The 15,418-nt window shown below is 39.2% G+C and overlaps 1 protein-coding gene across 3 annotated transcripts in view; it reads left to right on the top strand.

Annotated features, from left to right (window-relative positions):
• Window positions 1-8,252: 8,252 nt before the first annotated feature.
• LOC118724837 (limbic system associated membrane protein) overlaps window positions 8,253-15,418 on the top strand; it is a 625,625-nt gene continuing 618,459 nt past the window's right edge. For 2 of the 3 annotated variants that reach the window (XM_036448497.2, XM_036448498.2), the window contains exon 1: window positions 8,253-8,882. In XM_036448497.2, coding sequence (XP_036304390.1) covers window positions 8,728-8,882 — 155 coding nt within the window. In that variant the 5' untranslated portion in view covers window positions 8,253-8,727. The remainder of the gene's footprint in view (window positions 8,883-15,418) is intronic. The other variant, XM_036448500.2, reaches the window with a different exon arrangement.

A 15,418-nucleotide genomic window follows, 5' to 3' on the forward strand; every position in this document is an offset into this window, starting at 1 on the left:
TGAAACAGCTTTTTAACTCCGCTTTTCCATTTTATCAGCCTGGTCTTTGAGGGGGAAAAATATAGAGAGAGAGGACTGTTGTGCCCTTTCTGCTTCTTAAACTTTTATACACAGTTAATTGACAAGTCCCATCAGTCCCCCTGTGAAATTCCTCTTAGTCTTTGCCTTTTTTTCTCTTTCCACTGTCACTGCTCTGTTGCCCACTTTTGTCATCTCTTACCTGTTCTATTTCAGAAGCATTGTAACTGGTCTTCCCGGACTTTGACATGCCCCAGTTTATCTCCACTCCATTGCCAGTTATCTTTAAAAACAAAACAAAACAAAACAAAACAAAAAAACACAGGCCTGATTATGTCACTGGCATAAAACTTTTAAAAGCTCCCTTTTGCATTCAGAATGAAGCCAAACTCATTAATATGCCTGTCATAACCCTTACTGCCCCCAACTTACAAAAAACAGTCATTTTCCATTCAAACTTTTCCCTATCTCTATCCCCACATCCTTTTCCACAATTTACCTCCACGGCTAATATAAAGTCTCCAGGAAGGAGTTAATTTCTCATCATTATTAAAAAGCAGTGGTGTACATAATCAATTATCTTTATCCCTTTCTCATTATGTTACCAACAACTTTTTTAATCTTCTAATTAGTTTTTTTTCTCTTCAGTTTTCTTCTAACTTTCAATTTTCCATTGCCAAAATAAGCTCCTTAAGGTGTTAGTATCTCACTTCACTACCTAAGGTAGCCTCTGTGAGATGATAAGTGTGATTCTTCATGCAGGAATTTAGGATTCTCAATTGTGCAGTCTCTCCACCAACCTTCTCTCTCTCCTCCTGACTGCTAGTCAGGTAAGTCTTCATCCAGTTTCATTGTTTCAGGCTCAGTCTCATGATTATGCTTTGCATCTTTGCATAAGATGTTGCCTTTCTCCATTTTCCTTTTACATATCTTTTATTGGCTTCAAAAAAATCTTTTTTTTTAAATTACCTTTTCTAAACTGCCCTTATGTTTTGGTTCTGCTTCTTTCTAATTTAGTCCTCAATCACTCACTGGCCCATCTTATTATCTGTCTCATGTGCATTCATCTTATGCCTCCATCTTATTATTGAGCTCCTGTGTTCCTAAGAACAAGTACTCTGGATTTTATTATTTGTAGTACTGCTCAGCAACAGAGAGATTTGGCATATGTGTTGATTAATTTTGCTTCTGCTCTGTAATGGAGAGAAGGTTTGAAATTCCTGTCCTATAATTGTACAAAGATGATATTTGGTCCCTCTTGAAGAGGGGCTTTGAATGACATACTCCTCATTAGATTTTATGAGGTCAGGGTGTCAATTTTGTACCTTATTGTTTCTTCCACAGCTTAGTATAGTGCCTGTCACATGCTAAGTCTCAAAAATATTGATTATTTGAATGAATTGTTTTATATATGGCAGCATGAGACATATTTTTGAAACCTCTTTCTCTTATGTAGACAATGCTCCTACATTCATGATTAACAGAAAAGAGGACTGAAAATAGGAAAGGGAGACACTTTCAAGCAGGCAAACTTCTGGGGCCCTTTGAGTAATATGATGAGCTAACAGTAGATTTGCACTGAAACTCAATATTGTCAGTAAACTCTTGAGAAAACATATCAGTGTTATTTATATAATTTATTGCCTCACAATATGTTAGTAGGCATCCTATTTAGATTTACCAGGGTAGTTACTGCCTGCTAAATAAATATGTAAGAAAATATTTAGTAAATTCTAGCAATTAGTGTCAGCTCATCATCTCAGACACTTTCTAATCTGGAACAAAGCACTTTCTTATAATTACATTTAATTAACATGTAATAAATGTATTAAAAGACTAGAGGCCTGATGCATGAAATCCATGCATGGAGGGGCATCCCTCAGCCCAGCCTGTACCCTCTCAATCTAGGATCCCATAGGGCTCAGACCTAAACCTACAGTCAGACATCCCTCTCACAATCTGGGACTGCTGGCTCCTAACCATTTACCTGCCGGCCTGCCAGATTGCCCCTAACTGTCTCTGCCTGCCTTCCTGATCACCTCTCACCCTTCTCCCTGCCTGCCTGCCTGCCTGATCACCTCTAAACCCTCTGCCTGCCTGTCTGATTGCCCTCTGCCTTGGCTCCTACCATTGTGGCTTTGTCTGGAAGGATGTCTAGAAGATGACTGGTCTATCCAATCTAATCAGCATATTGCCCTTTTATTAGTATAGATAAATGAAGTTATATTTGAAGAACACATTATTTTTTTTTCTTGACTATATGGTATAAACGGTGTTCTACTTACAATCTGTCATCTTTTATTTGATGAGGGTTGGCTTTCTGCAAGGGAACACAGCATTGAACTAGTACAGTAAGAAAGAACACTGGTTTGTGGAAAACATTGATCACTTGTGAGAGAACATAGGTCTTTCCATCATGAACAAGCCTAGATAACTCAATCATCTCTCCATTTCTGTTGTTGCCTCCTCCTTCCCCAACCCAAACCTGTTACCACTGGATGACTAAGATTTTCTTCTATTTGTCTTCTTGTTTCTACTATCATTCTACAATCTATTCTTCATGTGTTATTCAGAGCAATCTTTCTAAAATGTAAATCAGATTATGCCAATTCCTTGATTAAAATATTTTATGTACCATTCAAGTCACTAGAATAAAAATCTAAATTCCTTACTTTGGAATCTCTTTATTATGACCCCTCCACAATTTCTAATTTCATCTGCTTTTTCCAAATACCTCCCACAACACATACACAAACTCCATTTTAGGGGTATTATCTTTGTTTAGATTTCTAGTGTGTGGCATACCTATTCCTGCTTCAAGGCTTTTGCACATGCTATTTTTTTGATCTGGAAAGGTCTTTTTTTTGCAGGTTTTTGCATGGCTGCCTTCTTAGATTTCAGGACATCTGTTTTCCTCACCACACTTCCAGGCCATTTTCTCTGTATCATACACATTTTTTTGTCTATAATTGTTACTTTCCAAAATAATGTTAATATGTATTTACTTGTTTCATGTCTACCTCTGCCTCAAGAATGTAAGTTCTAGCCCTAACTCGTTTGGCTCAGTGTATAGAGCATCAGCCTGCAGACTGAAGGGTCCCAGGTTTGATTCCAGTCAAGGGCATGTACTTTGGTTGAAGGCACATCTCCAGTAGGAGGTGTGCAGGAGGCTGCTGATCAGTGATCCGCTCCCATCGATGTTTCAGACTTTCTATCTCTCTCCCTTCCTCTCTGTAAAAAAATAAATAAATAAATAAATAATAAATAAATAAATAAAATATATATATTTTTTAAAATGTAAGTTATAGCCCGGCCAGTGTGGCTCAGTTGTTGAGTGTCAACCTATGAACCAGGAAGTCACAAGTGGATTCCTGGTCTAGGCACATGCCCTAGTGATGGGTTCGATCCCCAGGTGGGGACCTATAGGAAGCAGCGGATCAATGATTATCTCTCATCATTAATGTTTCTATCTCTCCCTCTCCTTTCTTTGGACTATTTTTCCCCCCATGGTAGGAATCCAAGTCACTACAGCAACCATAAATAGAGGATATAGATATAATGACCTGATTACTTGTTTGTATCAACCTCTTGCTATAATGAGGATGCTACTACCTCCATCTTTCCAGATGTTGCAATATTCTTCCCATATGTGAGGATTAAAAAGTACAGCAGCAATGTAGATGCAGCATTAATTAGTAATGGTCACCTCCTTATACATTGTGGCAGTGTGGGCAGTTTATAAATGAGGAAGGTATGAGGGCTAATGAAGCTGATGTTGAAGAAATCAGTCTTAAGCAGCTCAAGAATTAAAGAGCTTTTGAAAACTTGGACTAATCTAAGCTCTGATATCTACCAAAACAGAGTGAGTGAACAAAGAAGTAGTAGACCAATATGATAACAATGAATCACAAAAGCATGAACTAAAAACAAACCATAAAAGAACCATTTTAATTGTGCAGAACATGGATTGAGTGTTTTTGCATTGCTGAGTGTTCTATAGTAAGGATTTGAACAATATTTAATTGATGTGTAGCTGATCTATTTTGTTAGGCAGTGGGATACATGTGAATGAAGCTACGGTATTCAAAGGAGCCAAATTCCAAAGAAATTCACACAAAATTGTGCCATGCTTATGCACATAAACTGAGATACTTGAACATTGTTAAATTAGGAGAAATCATTGAGAATGTCATAGCAGGAATCCTAAGGAGAAGTATTAGCAATTCTGTATTTCTGGTTCATATGGAAATTCTAATACCACTTATGAAAGTAAAGTACAGGTATGGCATTATTATGATTAAGACCTTATAACTGTAGAGATGTAGAGGGGTGTATTATTAATATTATAGACAAGTTTAGCATCAAATGTAAGCTGTGTAGCTAAATTATTTTTATACTCCAGGCTGCATCTGGATTTCTTGTGAGCCTATTACCTTGTAAAGCTAACAGGAAAATAAACCTTCCATGCTTCTTAGGGTGCTCAGACATTAGCCAGTCTTTGTTTTTCCCTGCAGCATTTGTCCCTGGAGAGTGCCCAAATCTTCCAAAGCCTCTTTCAGAATGGCAGTATGTTATTTTAAAGCAGTAGTTAAGATCATCTTACTTGGGCGATGATAGCTGTTTCCCATGGCTAACAGCCATATTTGCCTCACAAGTAACCTGAAAGTATGTTCATTTTTGCCAGCCCTCTTAGAAGAATGTCTATAGTGGTTTGCAGAAAAATAGCTTGTATAAATTTCAGTAACTCACCTACTTGTTTCTTTCTCTATGTGTCTTAGGAAAGCAAACAGAGGAGTTCATATTAGAGTGGTTTTGGTGGATGACATTAGAATGAGATAAGTAACTCCATATAGAGTGACTGTTTAATTCACTAGATTTTATTAGGTTCTATTAGAGGAGAGACAACTAGGAAGGTTCCTTAAAGGACTGCAAAGGGGAAGAGTTTTGAGAGGCATAAAGTTGAAGTTGATATTAAACCCACAGATAGATTTATTATTTTGGAAATGATGTGATAGCCATGTGAATGGCTTGAACAGTCAGTCATTTATTTATTCATATACTGTATATATGTTATAGAGTCCTTCTGTGCCAAGGGTTGGATTTAAAAGTTATATTTGAAGTGCCACCTGGATGTAAACGATAAATATTAAATAATTAACTTACATAATAAACTTTATGATTTTGAAATTGTTCAGAAATCCAGTCTGAATTATGAAAGAGTCTAAATTAGAGCATTTTAAAAATGCCTTTTTATATCTTCCTGAGCACACAGTAAGTCATTTTAGTTTAATAAAAGGTGGAAAGAATTGGACTTTATTTATTGAAAGTATTTTAAAAAAAAACTTTAATTACATTATTTGATTTTTTTTAGACAATATGTACTTATGATTTTAGCCTCTTAGGAAGGTTAGGCATGTCTATTACAATTCTGATTACAATCCTGATTAACTTAATACATCCTTTTCTCAGGATGATTGTACAGACAAGCTCCAGATCTGATTGCTTTGCTCTACATTCCACTTTCCCACAACTTTGGTATGAATTATTTTGTACTCTAGCATGTTAAACTTTATGCTTCATCCTAGGACCAGAGAAGTCCTCCTGGTGACTTGTGATTACTGGTATAGGCATTCGTCATCCACCATGTACAATTATCTCCTACAAATATTATGCTACCACCCCACCATACTTCAGCCTTACCTGAAAAAAACAACTTTCTCTCTTCATGCAAAATGTAGTCCTTTGATATAAGAGGATACTCTTATTCTTGCTATATCTGACCCATCCCCTCAGAGTCTCTAGTTACCATTGGAGGTAGAAGGTCAGACCATTCATCTAGCATCATCAATGGAAATAGACGTTCTAGTAGTCCCAGTCCTTTGTGTCTTCCTTTTATTCCTTCTGACATTGGACACACACCTCCCAAAGAAGGCATTACATCTAAGCCTTTGTCTAAGCCAACCCTTCATCTCTGAACCTCAGAAGAAACCTGTGGGGATTTTTCAAGCCTGTTGGCAGCAGTGGGTGGAGGTGGGTGATCTTTTCCAAGCAATCTTGGCAGAGACTTAGGTAATTTGCATCTCCTCTTGGCACTTGAAGCTAATTTTCCCACTGATATTGGGAACCACAGATTTTTTTTTTTTTTTTTAATTCAGCTTAACCACATAACCATTCCCCCCGCCCCCCTGTGGAAAAATGCATTCCAAGTGTTGACCATCTGAGTTAAAATTAATGGTGAAACTTCATTGGCATATTATCTGGGGACTGCTTATCAGCCCCAATGTAGAACAGCTCAGTTTATATAAATGCAATGTGTAGTACAAGGAAAAATGAACTCCATCAATCTCAAATTTTTGACAATTCTATTCCTGATCCTTCAAATTCTTAAAAAAAAAAAAAAAAAAAAGCAGTAGGTTTTCCTTTTTTCCCCCCTCTCATAATCTAAAAAATAATGGAACTACCTTTTAAATTGATAAAATGTAGTAGATAAATTCTTTGACTCTTCTATGGAGACAAAGCAGGTGTCAGTGTAGTAAGTGCCTCAGTATGTCTTGTATTCTGGAGAGCTTGAGAAGAATTTCTAAACATTTCAGATGTCCTTGGCTAATCATTTCTGTAAGAAAGAGTGGTGGCATAATACATGTGTGTGTGTATAAACTTATATGTAATTGGATATTTAGGGAAAGATGTATAAGAAACTAGCAATATCTGTTGCTTCCGAACTGGGGGAATGGGTTGCCTAAAACAGGCATCAAAAAGACAATTACAGTTCACTCTATAGCATTCTGTGCCACTTCATTTTTTTGCAGCACATGGATGTCTTAACTATTCAAATAAAATTTAAAAACAAAACTAGAGGTCATTGGCTGGTCCACTGCGTACCCTCAGCATCAGTTCTGATGGAGATGTCTAATAAACACGTTGAGGCTCCCACAAGAGTGACTAATAGCTTTAGTCCCGGTGGCCTTATCCCTTGGCTTGACTCTTTGAGTAGAAGGAATAACAAACGATGGGAAACTGCCATTTACTGGAGTGCTGTACGCAGCCTTAATATCACCCTGTAAATGACAAGCCTTCTGTTCCAAATCGCCTTCCTCGCTTATGAACATTTCAAGAAGAAAGTGCCAGTCCGATATTTGGGTAGCTACCGCAGCATGGAGTTGAAACAACAGTCCTTAAGACTGTCCTTCCTGCCAAAACCGGTTTGGCTCAGTGGTAAAGCTTCGGTTGGTTGCGGGCACATCCCCTGTGGGGGGTGTGCAAAAGGCAGCTGGTCGGTGTTTCTCTCTCATCGATGTTTCTAGCTCTCTATCTCTCTCCCTTCCTCTCTGTAAAAAAAAAAAAAAATCAATAAAAAAATATATATATATTGAATATATATTAAAAAAAAAAAAAAAAAAAAGACTGTCCTTCCCGTGCTGGACTGCATGAGGGTTTCCTGGAGAGTGAGGTTGATTTAGGGATCAGGGATCAGCTGCGGAGGCTGGCCCATGGAAAAGACAAACCAAGCATTCACACCCCAGACCACTCAATACCAGCATTGTCTCCAATCCATCTTTCATAAGGGGGCTCCAGGAGGGGGAGGGGATGAGGGAAGGAGAGAAAAGAAACCTTTTTTTAATCCTTAAGTGAAAAGGCAGGATCGGGGCAAGGAGGAATGAGATAGGAGCATGAAAAGTCAGTTGCCAGGAATGTTTAACTTTGAAATCAACTTTGGCTTTTCATGTTAGCCTCCGTTTGTCAAGTTTATTCTCTGTTTTGCATTCCTCAACCCATCTTTTAGCACAAGTCCCCCTGGACCCCCCTGCCCTTCTCTGTTTCGCTCCCTAACTCTGTCAAGGTTTGCCTTCTCTTCTTCTCATCCCCTTTTCCTCCTTTTCTCACTCTCCCTCTCCTTCCCTGGACGCGTGCTCCCATTCTTTCACAGCCCGAGTCTCTCTCCTTGTCCCTTTCCCTTGCACAGTATCTCCAAGCTCCATTCCCTCTCCTTAAGGCAATCAGCCAGACCTCGAATGGAGCTGTTGTCCTGACAACCCAAAGGTGCATCAGGCTTTCATTGAGGCTGGCGCTGCTGAAGCGGGCAGTTGTGCAAAGCCAGGGGCCACGCCAAGGGGCGGGCAGTGGGAGGGGCTGCTGAAATCTGTGGGGGCAGGGGGAGGTGCTGAGCCCCGAGAGGGAGGGGCTGGAGAGAGAAACAGGAAAGGGAGGAGGGGGGAGAGAGGCTCTGGGCTGCTGCCGAGCTGCTGTGTGTGGGTTTCTTTGCACTCCCTGCTGCCGCCCGCCCGCCTGGGGAAAGTGGGTTACAGCGGGAAGGAGCTCCACTCAGACACACACTGGCAAAGGAGCATCCAGCTCCAGCAAGAGACTGGAGAACACCCTCCGTTGGCAGCTTTCTCCGCATCTTTTCCAGAGGGTTTTACATTTGTACTCTCTCTCTCTCTCTTTGGAAATTGTGTTCCTTTGACTTTCACCCCCTTTGCTTGGGTGTTAGGAGTGCTTTGTGAAGTCTGAGAGGGAAGGGAGCCTGAGGAGGGAGAGGGGCAGGGAGAGGCAAAGTGGAGAGGACCACCAACTGGCCGAGCCATTCCGCCCTCGCTGTGGATGAGAGCCCGCTGTGGGTGAAGCCCCCTCGGCCCGGGCCCAGCAGCGCGCCGTGCACACGCCCTCCCCCTCCGGAGCGCAGGACCCGCGCCCCGCGCGGCCGCCACCATGGTCGGCAGAGTCCAGCCCGATCGCAAACAGTTGCCGCTGGTCCTACTGAGATTGCTCTGCCTTCTCCCCACAGGACTGCCAGTCCGCAGCGTGGATTTTAATCGAGGCACGGACAACATCACCGTGAGGCAGGGGGACACGGCCATCCTCAGGTAAGGCTTTCGGGCAACTTTTTTTTTACTATGTGTGTGTCTGTGTGTGGTGTGTGTGCATGTGTATCATGTTGTGTGTGTGCCCGTGCCTGGCGTGATCTCCTTGAACTCCAGCTCCTCATGCTGCAGGCGTGTGTGTGTGTGTGTGTGTGTGTGTGTGTGTGTGTCTTTCACTGACGGGCCTAGGTATCCGCCAACAAATTTCAAGGGAATTCCTTGGTCCCTACCAAGGACCGGCAGGGTTGGTTAAATGTTGTTTGGTTCTGAGGACCTTGTGTCTCTCACCAAGAAAAGGCTGGCTTCCCCTCCGGTGTTCATGACTTTCTGGACGATATTCTTGCTGGTACAATTGCAGGTGCTGTGAGCTTCAGAGTTTTGTTGGGGTTCCCTAATTGGGAGAGAAGAGTTGTTGAATTATGGCTCTGAGAGAGTGGTACACAGTGTGCTGCATTCTCCCTCCGTGGTGTGGATGCGCGCGCACAGGCGCGCACACGTGTGTGTGTGTGTGTGTGTGTGTGTGTGTGTGTGTGTGTAAGCACATCAGGGCTCCCCTCTGCTCAGCAGGAGTCCTGTAGGAGACTTGATGTAAGCATCTTCTAATTGACATTGAGGCAATAAATCAATCTTAGAACTTTGGCTAATTGCTGAGCCTTTTTTTTCTGGAATGTGGATAGAAATCAACAAAAGAATAAGGAGACGAACAAGGAGAAAATAATAGAATGTGCCAAATTGCAGATATTTAAGAACAGGAGTGTTAAGCACAGAGGTTAGGGGAGAATTAACCTGGCATGAAATTGATATTTCAAGTTGGTTACTGACCTCCAAGTCTTATCGCTGTGCAGCTCTGCCAAACTCTGAAATAAACTTGGGGTTGAAATTTCGAAGGGAAGAGTCCCAAATCTTTGGTAGTTTGACCCCTGTAAGGGACAGTGAGATAGAGAAACTCAAATAGAACATAACTGTAATTCTAGTTCTAAAAAGCTTCAAGCTTCTTTTTCTGTATTCCTCTTCTTTCTAACCCCCTACCCATCCTGTGCATTCCCCTTGTCCTTTTTCCTAGCTTTCCTTGAATTTCCATCAGATTCTAATAAAAATTTTTGAAAAAGAAGGAAAAAAATGAAAGAAACTGTTCTCCTTAGAGAGCCTTTAAAATCTCATTTCCTCCAAATAAAATGACCCAGTGTCACTTTGTCTATCTAGCTAATGTTGCCTGTTGTGGCAATAAAAACCCCAGTATACAATAGCAAATAAACCTCTAATCTGTGTGCAAGGAGCTGATAGTGCATAAACCCTGGGGCATCAGGGAGCAGTTCTGAGGCAGAGCTGCCTACAGCAGCAAAGTTTTCTTTCCTTTTCTCAGAAATAAATTTGGTTGGCTGTCACAGTCCTTCTTTGGGATCTCGAGGCTTGTTAGAGAGGTGTGTGTGTGTGTGTGTGTGTGTGTGTGTGTGTGTGTGTTTCTGCAGATGTAAAAACCCAGGAATTCCTCATGTGTAAGTACTCCTTCATTTCCTAAGCATTGGATGATTATGAATCCCAAAGATCCTACTATTCAAAGCAGATTTTCTCTTCCAGCTCTCCAGCCTTGTAAACCTGCCTGCATGATTTATCCACATGGAGTAATAAGATTTATAGAGTAATTTATCTGTTTGCAGAGGGATTTGGACATGATGCAGATAATGTTTTTCCAAACACATAAGCATGCTGTCTTCACTACTAGCTTTATGGTCCCTGACATCATTAACCCTTTGCTAATAAAGCAGTGTGTATCAATGTGTGCCATCCCTAGAAATATTTTTTCTCTGAGTATAAGATTGAGAATGGGAGAAGTGAATACCCTGGATGTCTAAGTTTGTATTTAAATGTGCCACGAACTTTGTAAGGTCTTTCTACATCAGCAACACCTAGATCCTGAACTATTGATAGCAAAGAGTTAGATTGCCTTGAAATGTTAATTCAGAAAGAAAAAGGAATACTTATACTTCCATATACTATAGGTACAGAAGTCTGTGTCTGTGAGAGCCAGTCTCACTACATACATATCTATATATAGTATACACGTTGCTTTTCTGAGTCTGCAGCTCAAAAGAAATGGAGGTTTTAAGCTGTACACTTTAGTAGACATTGCAGTGTGAACTGGGGGGTAGTGAGAAAAGAGAATAAATATAGAAGTAGTTATTCCTGGGAAAAGGAGAGATAGACTCACAGAGCATGCAAAGTAGGCACCTGTGTGAGTCTGTTGCTCCCCCAGACCTCTCACCTCATGTGCCCTCCTTTTCATTTCCCTTGCCTTGGACAACGCTTTATTTCTGGGTTGGTGGAGCTTGATCAGAAGTAACGAGAAAGAGAGAGTTCCCTTTGTTTTTTCAGCTGACCTTCTTCTCAATCTCTTTAACTGGATCCAGTAAGCTTTGTGGGTCAGTTTCCTGGTGAAGAATGGTACCCTTGCTTTCTGTTTACAAGTACAGCCTGGGAAAAGCTTGCTTCTACTTTGTGACATTTTACTGAGAGCATGCGCTTCCAGGGAGGAGAGGAAGGAGAAATGGATTCATTGGAAGCCACAGTGACTGTTTGGCACTGTGAAAGTAAAGTGGCAAGCAGGGGAGATCCTCCCTCAGTGAGTGCGTGGCCCTGACTAATCTGAAATGGCAACAGGAGGCCAGGGTGGTTGGTCATTCTGATGGCACAATGATGGTGGCCCAATGACAGAAGGTTGGCCAACCGTGTCCCTAAAACATTTAGCTTTACTACCTTATGTCCATAAAATGAATGTTTCTTTTGTGAATTGATGCTCATTTTTGTATAATTATGCTATTTGATGCATATTTACATAAAATGTACATTAGTCTTGGGGTCTTGTTCTGTACTTTCTATCTTTTGGAGGGGAAAAAGTATAGAATGAAGGTAACAAAACCAGATGGAAAAAGAGAGATACCCTTTATGTATGTAAATCTAACCTTGTTGTTTCCCAGAGAAGATTGTAAAACTTTATTGAGTCCTTTATGAGATTATTCAAGAACTGAGGAAAACCACAACACCATCTTTCATCTCACAGGCAAAAAATCAAAGCAGTAGCACCTGGGGATACTTCCAAGGCTTTCTGAATCAGCATTTGTGTTTGTATTTGTGTGAGCAGTGAAGTATGTAATGCATTTATTCACAGGACTTCATTTGTGAGGAGTCTCGCATATATTTTTCCCAACAAAGGCCACCTGTCTCACTGCCACCCCCTATCAGCATAAGAGTTCATCAGCTACTGGATGAGATTCTACCATTAATCTTTCCAACCCTCTCTCCTTACACACATGCACCAATACAGATTCAGCTCTCCTGGTTTATCTTGGCAGGTTGAAACTATGTAGCTCTCTTGATAAGTCAAGGGAAAAGTAGAAATAGATAATGTTCCAATCTTTAAAATTTAATTTTCAACAGTCTCACAGAGTATATTTTCAGTATCAACAACATATATCTTTAAGATAACTATAAAATACTTGATCTCAATGTATTTGTTTTTAAGGTAACTTAGTCAAAATTATAAATGAATATATAGCATTCTGAATATATAATATATCTGAATATATAGCATGAGTACACATATGGTAAAATGCAGGTGCTTTTCACTATTGTGACCTTAAATATTTTAAATTTGAGGTATTGAAATTTTATTTATTTCACGATTCTGACTCTACTTGATGTTTGTGGGAAATTATAATACTTCCTATGGTGATAGCATTTTTTCTCATTTAAATGTAAATGTACCTTATAAGTGTTAGCTGTATCTAAGTTTATGATAGTTAAATTTTTAAGTTTTAAAAAATTTAGGTATTTTTTCCCTGCATGTTTCTACATTAAGGGACAAAAGAAGAATCAACACAAAATATGTGATTAATTGACCATAAAATGTAAACGTTTTATGCACATTTCAAGGGGGAAAAATAGTTCCCTTCTATAAGGCATCTTGTCAACACTCAGACTAACTCCTGCCACAATATATGGTTTCCTGTAAGCTATAATTATCTATGTGAAAACAAACTTTGTGGGCATAGGTCTATAGAGAGAACTTGAAACAATTATAAGGTTTTTTGTTTTTGTAACTACATCACTAAAGGTAATAAAAATATATTGGTTATTATTGATATTTCAAGAACCACCCATTGTCCATAAAATCCTTTATTAAATATAGTATTTGGCAAATAATGGAATATAGCATACTGTGCATTATCTAGGAATATGGCATATTATATACATTTAAAGGATGTTTAGGATTTTCATGTTCCTGTGAGTTATATCATTTGTTGTCACTTATAGCCTGAGGAACAAATGCAGATTGCGATAATTTGTACAAAACACATAAGTGCACACAAATACACACACACACATAAACACACACAGACACAGACACATACACATATTAAGGTGACCTCTCTGTTCTATGTAATTTGACTTTGAATGAATTATTTATAGAATTGTGGTGCAAACCATGAAAAGAGATAATCATGAAAAGTGACGGACTCATTCACAAAATCAGTGGGTGAAGTTTAAACATTGTGTTTCTTTAAGCTGGTTCCATATAATAGCAAACTCAAGCACAAAAGGAATATTGCATTTTGCTATGGTCTCTGAGAGCTCCACGTAAAATGGTCTGTGACTCATCTGATAAGAGGTTGCCCAGATATGTGCTGGTCCCTTCACTGTCATTACCTGAGCCTTGAGAGCTGTTCCCTTCAGACCATTACTGAGGGCTTACAGCCATCTGCCCTGTTCTTTTCTGAATGTCCTGTTTGTTAATTTGTAAGACTCAGAAGATGTGGACTCAATTTTAAATCTATCCTTGCATGCAACATGACTTTGACCAAATCCCTTAAATGTTTTGAGCTTTAGTTGTGTGTGTGTGTGTGTGTGTGTGTGTGTGTGTGTGTGTGTGTGTATTCTATATTATTTATTTTAGTTACTCTATGCGGTTGTTTAAGGAAGCTCATAAGAAGTAAAGTAGGAAAGTTTAAATATATTTTCCAACCATATGCAGCCAACTTTGTTCAGACGTTAGGCAGTTTTTTTTTAATCAGTGTTCTTAGTCTTGAAGGTGTACCAAAGCTATATGGAGTACTTGCTGAAACAAAAGTGAGTTGGCTCTGATTTTCAGAATTTCTGGTAGGGTCTGAGAGTTGCATTTCTAAGAAATTCTTAGATGCTGCTGATGCTGCAGAGCTGGGCCTCACAGCCTGGGAACCTCTGACCCCTGCTACTACAAGTATGTTCTGCAAATGGGTATCTGAAGTATCTCATAGTCGCCTATTAAAATCCAAAACATTGAGGTCTATCCAAGACATAATAAATCAGAATCTACATTTAACAAGATCCCCAAATGAATCATAAGCACATTAAAGTTGGAGAAGTATTGCTTTAGACAGTTCACAACCATGGACATTACAATCATCCGGGGACCTTAAAAACACTGAATCGGCACATTCTCTACTCTCAGGAATTCTGATTTAATTAGGTTAGGGCAGGGTCTAGAATCATTTACAAAAATGATTCTGCAATGTACACAATGTGGAGAACCACTATGTTCTCATTGTTTGAGGAATAACTATCCTTTGTGGGCCAGCATTTAATAGCCATGTAGTGAAAAATTGAAGTCGTGTTATATGGCTTGAAATAGGTCAACAGCAAAGGTATAAAAATTCAGTTGGGAGAGAGAAAAGAGATTGTCATAGATCTATTTCTTTACCACATGATCTCCTAACTACATTGTCATGGAAAATGGGTGACATTATTTTAATACTAGTGGCCTGGTACACGGATTCGTGCACATTGAAAAAAAATTAATTAGAAGAAAGATTTGTGTGGTAATTACATTACTGCAGAAAATTACATGTCAAAATAGTATATATAATATAGTATTATAAAATTGAAACACAAAATATTTTAATATCACTATTTGCCCTTTCTCTATAGTGTCAGAGATGAAATAAAATGAGTAAAATGTATATGAAAATAATATATAAATTGATTAATAAATAAACAATATTCTGTTGACGATATCTCTTTCTTTTGGTTTCTGAGGTATGTTGTGCCAATAGTTGGTCTTCAGATACATTCTGGCATCATGCGAGATTGGCAGCAATGAGAGCTTTATGTGTATGGTGCGTGCACAAGTCCATTTCATTTTTAAATTGCCAGTGTGTGTCATACGTACCAGCTGGCCAGTTGGTTGGTTGGTTGTTCGGTTGGTCGGATAGATGGTCCGTTAATTACTTAGCCTTTTATATACATAGGTGAATCCAATTTAAGTAATACTTATTGAAATAATATGACATTTGATTTTTCCTCAAGTTTATTGTCTTGTGTTCTGTCTTCTATTTATATTAAGCAAGACATAAAAACAATTATAGGTATTTTTAATGCAATCAAAAGAAAAACATCTTTATTATTAAGTTACACAAACAGGCTTAATTGTGTGCACTTCTGTTTTCATATATAATTTATAAGATAATAGATATTATAAACTATAATTAATATGTTTGTAGAATTCA

This window comes from Pipistrellus kuhlii, unplaced genomic scaffold, assembly GCF_014108245.1.
Source record: "Pipistrellus kuhlii isolate mPipKuh1 unplaced genomic scaffold, mPipKuh1.p scaffold_m20_p_2, whole genome shotgun sequence".
Classification (NCBI taxonomy): domain Eukaryota; kingdom Metazoa; phylum Chordata; class Mammalia; order Chiroptera; family Vespertilionidae; genus Pipistrellus; species Pipistrellus kuhlii.